The sequence below is a fragment of the Zingiber officinale genome, chromosome 7A, assembly GCF_018446385.1.
Source record: "Zingiber officinale cultivar Zhangliang chromosome 7A, Zo_v1.1, whole genome shotgun sequence".
NCBI lineage: Eukaryota > Viridiplantae > Streptophyta > Magnoliopsida > Zingiberales > Zingiberaceae > Zingiber > Zingiber officinale.
The window spans coordinates 44,863,347-44,874,520 of NC_055998.1; the positions used below are offsets into that span (position 1 = coordinate 44,863,347).

An 11,174-nucleotide genomic window follows, 5' to 3' on the forward strand; every position below is an offset into this window, starting at 1 on the left:
AATGAATCACCTTTTATAGCCGTTTGGTAGGTTGTTCACCACAAGTCGTGGTGCTGGCCACGATCACCCATGGCATGGCGTTGCATGCTCAAATCCCATGGCCACGGCTTGTGGCACTATCCACGGACATTTGTGGCATGGTTGCAGAGCCTGTCATGGGCCATGGCGTTGACCACGACCGCCCATGGAATGGCGGTAGAGTCTTCCATGGGTCATGCCGCTGGCCACGACTGCCCATGGTGTGGCAATTGAGCCTGCCACGGGTTGTGGATCTGGCCACGACCACTTGTGGCACTGGCCACGACTGCCAGTGACGTGGTGACAGAACCTGTCACGGGTCGTGGCGCTGACCACGACCGCCTATGGCAAGGCAAGGCAAGGCTTCCTCTCCGTTTCACTCCAATCTTCACTCTTGTCATCTAAAATAAACAAGAGCAAGGAACAATAAATATAAAAATGAAGCATAGAATCAAAATTATCTCGGATTATGCATGTAAAAGTGGGTCGAATATAATGTGAAAACATGATGAAAGTCTTATATACTTCACACTTATCATGGTTGCGCCCGTGTACCCTCCGACTTCTATTCTAATCATCCTCTCTTTTTCTCCTTCATAGAACCGACGACCACCCTTGATGACTCCCTCCTCCTATTGGTGATCGGTGACCTTGTCAATACCAAAAACAACTCATCGATGGTTCATTCTCCGATGATCTCAGATCGGAACAGCTATGTTTCAGGTATGGGAAGTAGAATAGATCACTTTCTCTAAGTTTTATTATCGTAAAGCGGCATTAATCTAATTTCTTTTGCTTGCATAAAATATATAAAAATTGATATTTAGTTGGTTTGGATTCTTGTGGAAAACCAAACTATTTATCACCTATATATATCTCTGTAGATAATCAAATTGTTAATATCCTTTACCAAATAATCTCGTTTGGTTTGCAAGGTCATAATAATATTAAGCAATAATTACAATTATAAAAAATAACTTAGAAAAACTAAACTTATTCAGTTATAGTAATACACCCAAAGGAAATTATTTCTTTGTTTTTGCAGTACATTTTATCCCGGTACAATAACATGTGCAAACTCAACAGATTTGTTTGCTCGAAGAGATTAGGACACCATATAAGCCCTCTAAGTTCGATAGGATGATGCATACAAAGACGACGAACAGAACAAGAAACAGCAAACATACATATATAATATATCTATATATTGCCTCGCACCTCCAATATATAGCTTGATTAAATTAGCATATCACTCGATTAGTCTTCTTGTCGTTCACGAATTTCTTCCAGCTATTGACGACATTCATGGCAATAACGTTGCTCCCGTTCTTGGGTGGCAGTGCGTCCAGCTCATGCAGCACCTTCTTGATGTCGCCGACGAGGCGCTCCGCCAGCGTGCAGCTGAAGTCTTCCCGGATGACGACGCGGAGCACGATGACGTGCTGCGCGTCCGGCGGCATGGTGTAGGCCGGCACGATCCACCCGTAGCGGCGCAGCCAGTCGGACACATCGAACTCGTCGTGGCGCGAGCGATCCTTGAGCGAGAACGCCACCAGAGGCACACCGTTGTCCTTGGACACGACGTTGAACCGCCCCGTCGCCTCCAGCCCCCTCTTCAGCACCATCGCGTTCGCCTGGCAGTTCTCCATTACGTTCTTGTAACCCTGCACAGTTCATGATTAGTTGTAATGAACTCGTTAATATATCAACATAAAAATTATGTGTGTTTCTTGATTAATTACCTCAAATCCCAAGCGAATCAGTTGGTAATACTGCGCGATTACTTGGCTGGACCCTGAAAACATTAGTTAATAGTTTTTGACTATTAGATTGATGCAGAAAATCAACATTGATTCAATCATCAAATGGTCCATCAGTCCATGCTAGCTAATTGATACTAGCCTTTGGAGAAGTTGAGGGTGAAGGTGGGCTGGTCAGTGCCGAGGTAATTGATGTGGAAGATGAGCTCTTCCGGCAAGTCCTCCTTGCTCCGCCATATCACCCACCCGATGCCAGCGTAAACGAGGCCGTACTTGTGACCGCTCACGTTAATGCTCTTCACCAGTGGCAGACGGAAGTCCCATTCCAGCTTGGGGTACAAGAACGGAGCGATGAATCCGCCGCTCGCGGCGTCCACATGGATAGGTGTCTCCCAACTGAATGCAATTTTAAATTATGATGTGTTGAATATTGTGCATGTTCCTGATTGATCAAAAAAGGAGTAGCAGCTTCTTACCCAGTTTTCTTGTTCTTCTCTGCTAAGAGGTTGTTGAGGAGCTTGACGTCCTCGAACTCTCCGTTGAGAGTAGAGCCGAGGATGGCAGCAACGCAAATGGTGTTTTCGTCGACAAGCTCCACTGCTTTGTGAGGGTCCATGACGTAGTAGCCATCACTCAGCTTGACTTCTTTGAGCTCCACCTCGAAGTACCTTGCGAACTTCTCCCAGCAAACCTATTTTGGTCCAATATACAATTTAAAATACATTTCTGAATTGAAGCAGTTAATAAACAAAAAAAAAAATAATAAATTTACTTGGACATTGGCACCGGTGACAATGTTGGGTTTGTCACAAGGCTTGCCCTCGGCTTTTCTCTTGTTCTGCCATTTGCGCTTGAAGGCCAACCCAGCGAGCATGATGGCTTCGGAAGAGCCAACGGTTCCGACGCCTACTGCGGCCTCGGACTCGCCCAGAGGAGCGTTGAAGAGGTGAGCGATCATGTTGACGCATCGGTTCTGCATGCAAACAATTTGTATATATGCCTCAATGTAACAAGTTCTGTGAGGTTAATTTGGTGCGTGGATACAGATCGGATCAGAATAAAATGTTTGGACCCAAATTTCAGGCCACTTTAGGACCTCAATTAACAATTGACTGCCACTGAGTATAATCTGGTTTGATTTTTAAGTGCACCTAAAAGATTAACATTTAGTGGACAGCGACATTTCTACCTTGGTCGCTGCCATTTAATTGTCTATCAAATATGCCAAAAATTAATGTTTTATAATTAGCTAATAACTTAATATATTAAAAAGCAATTTTAATATTTAGAAAAAGCCTGAGCTGAGTCACGGGCTAGATTTTTCACGCATCTAACTAACCAACCATCCCCAGCTAAGCTGGACCTAGAGCACACTACATTTTGTTTGACGCATTGAAATTATAAAATATATTTCTTTTAAATAGAATAATAATTTTTTTTAAAAAAAAAGTTAACATCGAGCCTGTAAACCTTCCCAACCAAAGCTAACTCGTGCCCTCTTTTAAGAGTCTGTTACATGTTCTATAGGGAAATAAACTATATGATCAATTTATAATAGAACGCGAAATAATTAAGGATGGAAGAAGAGCTTCTTTGTTTTTGTTCGAGAACATATTTCCATCAAAAATTAATCTCTTACCCCATTTATAATATATCTGTCATGGGCACCCATGGATCCCCAAAGCTAATTCATGATTATATTTTTAAACACCACTACCAACACTATTGAATCGTATCAATTTAGTGATCAGATCAACAACTACACTGGAACAAAATCAAGTTCTATGCACTGACACTCAGCTGTAAAATTTAATTTATATACTAATTAAAAGAAAAATAATTAGAAGAACCTGGAGCTCAGTGGTGACGGGGTACTCATCCATGTCAACGTAGTTCTTGTTGATGGATGCTACGATGAGCTTATCGCACTCTGGTTCCATCCACGTCGTCACGAACGACGCCAGGTTCAGCCGCGGGTTCCCGTCCAGCATCAGCTCGTCGTTGATGATCTGGTAAGCCGCCTCCTTCGGTATCGACTGCTCCGGTATCCGAAACCTACAAAATTAAATCAAATCGAATCGTGTGTATCGATCAGCGCCAAGGAAGAGAAATAATGAAGGCGTGTTTGAACACCGATGGCAACGGACCTCGGTAAGGAAGTTTGGACGTAGCGCGAGGCGAAGGTGGACTGGATCGACGCGTCCGTCTCCGATGCGATCCTCGACAGCACCATGGCCGCTGATCGAAATGAAGAAAGAGTTGACAAGTAGGAAGTGGAATCTGCTAGAGGAGGAGAGTTGTCTACTTTGACATGAGGGATCTGCGAGATTGGGTTCTTGCAGAAGAAGAAGAAGAAAGAGACCGACACGTGACGTGGGCCAACATGTTGCTTTCATTGGAAGGACCATTGAGAGGGAATTGTGGCCAAGTGTTTCTTTTTTTTAAAGTCAAGTTTTCTATGCCTGCTTTCTAGTGGAAAGAAAAAAATATATTTGATAGGTTCCTAATAATTTTTTAATTGGCCATTTGGTAAGGAAGGGTGGTCGGCAGTGTGCAATTGACATTTAATCAGGAAAAAGGCAAGCTAGGAACGGTTCCAACTTCCAAGCACCTCCCTTGGAAGACTGCAGCCGTTAAAAAATTATCTACATTGTTTGCATTATTGTCGGCAGGCAAGCAATTAATAAACTTTCACGTTTATATTTCAGATATTTAGATCCATACAAATCCGATTATTCCCGGAATGAACTCCCACCGTTGTCCGCCCGTAAATACGGAAGTGTTTGTGATAGTGCGATGGTGTTCCGTCGCTACGGATGCCCGTGCTCCACTTGTTCGTGCAGGCACGAAGTCTGCTAACATGGTCGCTCCGCCCAAGCAAAGGATGTGCATGCTCCAATGAAGGATGGAACCGTTCATGATGCTATGAGAATCTACTAAGTGCTACGCCTGAGTGGGAGGAGGAGAATTAATAAACTTATGTACTTATAAATCATCTATGAATCGTGCGGATGAGTTGAAATAGTTAATATTTATATATGGTATTACTATAATAGTCATAGAATTAATTTTTAACATGTATAAAATGGATCGTGGATCACCTTATCCTCGATGCAAAGGGCGGATGGAATCTTCCATTATTTATTACTTTTATCGATCACAGTCGGGAGAAATTTTAAAGCGAGGATTATTATCTTTTTGCTACAAAGTCAACGAAATTATCATCAATGCTCTTTTGAAAAATCACTACTCTCAATACATTTGATCAAATTAATATTTGATAATATTTTTATAAACCAAAGAACTAGAAAATATATATAAATTGATTTCATATTATTTCGAGATCTTTAGGTTCATCAACCGATTTCGACTAAAATCGACCAAAATTAGCTGATAGATTTATAGATCTCAGAATAATACGAAATCAGTTCCTATGTATTATCTTATTTTTCTGATTATACAAATACCCTCAAACATCAATTTTACCTAATATATTGAGAGTAGTGATTTTTTGAACACGAATTTAATTTTTCAAACATATTCATGTTCAAAAAATCATCGATCTCAATATATTAAGTCAAATTGATATTTAAAGACATAAATATAATCATAAGAATTAGATGAACGCATAGGACCTAGATTCATATTATTCTGTATTATGAATACTCTAGGTCAATCAATTGATTTTGGCCAAATAAACCTAAAGAATTTCAGTCAAAATCAGTTGATAAACTTGGAAAACTCGGAATGACGTGAAATTAGGTCCTGTGAGTTTGTCTAGTTCTTATGATTATATTTATGCTCTCAAAAATTAATTTGATCCAATATATTGAGAGCGATTTTTTGAATATAAATTAGTTTTTTAGACACATTTGTATTCAAAAAATCATCACTCTTAATATATTTGATCAAATTGATGTTTAATAGTATTTTTATAATTAGAAGAACGAGACGAACATATAGAAATTAATTTTATATCCAATGGAAATCAGTTGATAGATCTAAATATTTCAAATAACATGAAATCATATTCTATACATTCGTCTACTTCTATTGATTATAAAAATACTATTAAAATTTAATTTAACCTAAAAAATTGAGAGTATTAATTTTTGAACATGAATAGATCAAAATCAATTAAAAAAATTGATTCGATTAATAAAAAATTGACTCCATCGGGAACCATAATAGGGGTCAAAATAAAAATAGATACCAGATTTGATCATTTATAAATTATCCTATTTGATAATTTTAAAACTTTTTCGGTACGATTGGGGATTTGATCATTTTAAAATTTTATCTATAAGATCGGGTAAAAAGCTGTTATCTTTTTGCTGCAGAGCCAGTGGAAACCATATCATTGCTCGTTTGAAAATGTGAACCCCGCACTCGCACTTGGTTGGACGTGACTTCTCCTCCAGTGATTGGACCCTAAATCTTGAACGGACAACTAGAACCAGAATATTTTTCCCAAGAAATAAAAACCGAATAATCCTCGTTAAACCCTTAACGTACAATAATAACAGAGCATAACATATAGAGTAATTCTTTAATTAAACTAGAACCGATAAAGTTTTTTTTTAAAAAAATATTATGATATAAGTTATAACGTTAATATATTGCCAAAAAAAAATCCATTCTCATATATCAAATTAGCACTTACAAAATTTTTCATAAGCTTGCACTTTTAGGTGGGAAACTAGACCCGACCTGGGCTGGGTGACTAGTCTGGACCAATTCCGATTCAAGCTCTAAAATCGCCGGTTAAATCATTAATTTTTTATTTTATAGTTGGGAAAAACAAAAACAAAAACAAAAAAGAGAGTGAAACGAAGCATAGCAGCAAAAGGTGGAGGAAAAAGATGAGAAGGATGGAAAAGTTTGATTTATATGAAAGAAATACTATTTTTTTTTCTCTCTTTTAAACTCGATGAGAACGAAATGACAACACGGAAGGATGGTGGTGATCATTCTTCATCATTAAAGCTAAGCTGACGACTATTCAATGACCTTTTCTTTTTTTTCCTCGGCAGAACGCCAGTACCTCACAATATGATTGATGCATTTGGATCTTGATCCATAATAGTTTTTTTCTTGCCCTCTATAATTGATCGGGTCATTACGTGATAAATTTATAAAAATAGGCAAAGATTAATTGCCGGTGAATACCCCCCCCGCCCCCCATGGTGATCCGTTTAATTTCTTGATTTACTTTATATATAGCTGCGGGGTTAGTAGTGTGAGGCGTCCGGAGTCCGTGTAAGATCTTTTATCAAAATAATAGTCTTTTTCTCGCCTTTGGTAATGGTGCAATTGTTGAGCGTCTTTAATTTTAATTTCTCAGACATGATTGACTTTAAGTTTCAGTAAATTAATAGATAAAGTTTCTGATAAATGATTGATCTGAAAATATTGGACTGATAATAACTCATTACGAGTGTTTTTTGATTTATTTTAGTGGTCGGTATAAAATTTTTATGAGGTTGGGTCAATTATCATAAAGATTAGTTAGCATAAGCTGGATATCTGATGTCAACTAAAAAAATATGATGATCTTTTTGTTTTTTTATTTTGATAATTAGATCTCACTATAAGGAAAAAAAAATTGACAAGAGATAACAAAATCATTGACTACTTTGTCGATAGAGATGTACCCAAGCTCTTTAGCAGTTGGGCATACGCGGAAGGAGCAAGCCCTTTGTCACTACAAATATATTTCAGAATAGTAACAAAAATATCGACGAAATTTTATTTTGTGGGCAATCGTTGAAATATTATTTCTATCGGTAATTACCTACAAAAATCATATTCCGTCGATAAGATAAGTCATGACTCAAAAACACTAGGATTTACTGATGGAATATTTTTTCTGTCGGTTAACACTGACGGAATATGTGTTCCATCGGTAAAGTCAACAAGGCATTACTGACAAAACGACTATTCCATCAATAAATACCGACGGAATTTGTATTTCGTCAATAATATTAGAGATTGCCGATAGATTAACAATGAAAACAATTCCAATGGTAAGTCCAATTAAAATTCTAGGACACGACCCTAATTCCTTATATGCGCATGTTCTCTCCAATCTCCAACTTCTGGTGATTCTCCGATGAGTCTCCCTCTCTCCCTATTCCCAACGTCAGTAGGGACTTGTGGCTGGCACAACACGTGGTTGGCGTCTGTGTCGGCCTCTAGAACGCGCCTAGTGGTAGGTACAACACACACCTGGCAGTTGTGCAGGCCGTCAGCACGTGCTTGGTCGTGCTGGTAGTGTGCCAGTTGCTAGCGTGAGGTCGATGGTTGTGCCGGCCACCAGCACGCTGCTAGTGGCTGTGTTGGCTGCCAGCATGCGGTTGTGCCAGTCGCCAGCATGCGGCTGGAGGTTGTGTCGATCGCTAGCACACGGCTAGCGGTTGTGTCGGCCATTAGCACACGGCTAGTAGATGTGTCGGCCACCAAAATGTGGCTCGCCATGCTGGCGGTTGTGCCACCCACCAACACGCGTGAATTTGTCCAATAGTTTGATATTGTTTATGATTAATTTTATCTATTTTATTTTTATTTTGTAGTATATTGTATTTACTTCTATTCTTCGGTTGGACTACACATTTTCAGGTATAATTTATTAAACGCTACCTATATGTAATTTTAGATGGATGAATTTAGATATATGTTAAGTTAGAAATTTGATCTATAAATTGATATACAGTCATTTTGTTATTTTAGTGTTATTATATTTACATCTAAGTTAATTTTTAATTTTTAATTTACCCGTTATAGCAATCCATATATTTTATAACAAATTGTATGAAATTGTATTCTCATTAGATATTAATATATATGAATAAAACTTGATGTACAATTAATTAGGAAATAGATTTATTAAAAATAATTTTATTGCTAAAGTTAAAATAATTTGTAAACTTGCTTAGAGTCATCTAGAATATATGAATGGTATCGAGATACAATGTTCTTATAATTATTCCAAATCTAGAAATAGAGCCTTTTGTGATGAAGATACCATGAAAATACATATATATATAGAAATAGTTTTGTACCAAATTATTACAATTGATACTGTCATAAAGAGCTATATTTGTATCAACCAATTAGGCCTTCTGGTGTTTTATCATCTAGCACAACTGTTATTGCTCCTGAATCATCCTAAGGTTTCATAAGAGAAGTAAAGTTGAGACCGGGCAGCTAAAAAGCTATCAATCATACTTTTATTATACTTGTGCTAATACTATGATGCAGGAAGCTAAAAATGGGAGTTGGTCGGAATCAGGGAACTCTGGGCGCACGGAGTTGATCCAAGTGACTGGAGATCCGGATGCCTTGAATGTCTCTAGGCGCTCAAATTTCTCAAAGTCCCGCCTGCATCCAGTGAGGTGGCATGTCTTGATTAGGTGGTGCACGTTAGCTTCCAGGTGCCCGAGAAGGGATAAACTCGACACGGATAAAGCTTCATCGGTGATCACCTGTCACGCCCCGGGGGAGTCCCTGTCCGAAGAAATTTTGACAACATCTCCCTTGTACAGGTGACAATCTGAAACTTTTCTACATCCATAGTCATACACGGCCAACATGGCCGGAACATATGTATATAACAACAAATAAATAAGCAAATAATCACACCATCCACGCAGTTAAATAGTGAACTAAAACAAATGATAAGTAAACATCTCAAATCATCATACTCAACTACACTCATAAAGCACAAAACCGATATCCTATTCAACTACACTCATAAAGCACTAAAACTCAACGACACAAATAAAATCAACTTACCTCTTCTGCCGTCCAGGTAGGTATGTAGAAGATCATATCGAATAAAAATCCATCGAGAAGTAAAAATTCATACAAGATCCAAAGTATCAAAACAGAACAAGTCTAAGCATAGTCTAATAAAGAAAAACCAAAAGACCAACAAACGTCCTCGTGGACTGCAGGGGACTAGCGACTGGAACTTCTCTGTACAACCTCAACCTGAAATGGTAATATCAACGGGGTGAGTCAACTCCTCAACGGGTAATATCGACATGCATAGTAAGAAAATAACATCTAGCAGTAATCATGCGTACAGTCTCCTGATATAAGAAAGATAAAGATGCAACTGAATAAACAGGAGAAAACTGTACTAACTAGGACCTGGGAATAAGTATAACAAGGTCGTCAGACCGAGAGTGTCATAAATCCTATATGCATGTCAATCATATGCATCCATTCACATGCAACAAATAAATGCAGCAAACACAAGCAATAAATGCATCATGCATATGATGCCAATAACATGGTCACCCCTGACGCCAATCAGCCATCTCACACACGATGGTGAGACCGAGTGCGTAGGGCTGTGACAACCATGCACTCTGCCACCACTGCTCCTGATGAGTGACCGAGTGGACGGGATGCTGTCGGAGTACACCTATTCTCCTACCCCAAATCATAAGTGGGGAAGCTTAATGCTTTCATCTCCTGGTACACGATGACGGGGAGGGATCTCGGCGTGCTACCACGCTGCAGTACACTACCCATGAGCGTCCCAACAGAGCACCACTGAGCAAACTGACGTGCTATCACGCTGCGTCACGCTACCCATGAGCGGACCAGCGGAGCACCGACAGAGATGAAACTGGCGATGTGCTCAACAATAATGGAGCAGACTATCGCGCAACATGCAACCATGCGAATGGTGCATGACACTAAGCATGGCAAAATCCTGAGCAGCATAGTAATATCCATACATATGTAAAATGTGTACCATAGGACAATGAACCAAATCAAAGGTACACAGATCAGATAAGGTATAAAACCTAGGTCCTGAACATAATAAAAAATATGGTTGTGTCACTACCCCTATAAGCATGTATAATTAGGTAGGTACTAACATGAAGTGCATAACAAATAAACAAACAAGCATGTAACAGATCAGGTAATGACCAACTGAAGCAGATAAGAAACACAATCATTGCTATTTGTTAAAAACATTACTATGCATATCAAATGACATAAAGTCAAAGTATCCGCCTCCAATCGAAAAGTCCAAACCGGTCCAAATTCGACGTCGAGATACTCGTCTCGCGTCAAAGTCCAGTGTCACTAATGTATATACATTTTATTTAGCTAATTCCTATAAATAGCTAAATAAAAAATCTCTAACACTAAAAATAGGACAAACCCTAATTAACACATAACATAAACCTAATTCCATTTACACATGTACAACTAATTAAACAATCCAACTCATACCTAATCCAACCTAATTAAATATCTTACCTCAACACCCAAGTCTCCTCTATTGATCCACAACCGGTAGTTGCTATCGGAATAGGGGCAGCCACTGAAAATCAGATACACTACCAGGAATTTATTGATCTGATCCAAGATTGA

At 38.8% G+C, this 11,174-nt stretch overlaps 1 protein-coding gene across 1 annotated transcript; it reads right to left on the reverse strand.

The window, feature by feature from the left end:
• Positions 1-1,019: 1,019 nt before the first annotated feature.
• Positions 1,020-4,116, reverse strand: LOC122001370 (glutamate decarboxylase-like). The gene is made up of 7 exons (XM_042556086.1): positions 3,926-4,116; positions 3,629-3,833; positions 2,551-2,751; positions 2,255-2,469; positions 1,921-2,174; positions 1,761-1,813; positions 1,020-1,682 (listed from the first exon to the last, which is right to left on the reverse strand). Exons 1-7 carry the CDS (start codon positions 4,009-4,011, stop codon positions 1,260-1,262), a joined length of 1,437 nt encoding a protein of 478 aa, XP_042412020.1. The 5' UTR covers positions 4,012-4,116; the 3' UTR covers positions 1,020-1,259.
• Positions 4,117-11,174: the final 7,058 nt, after the last annotated feature.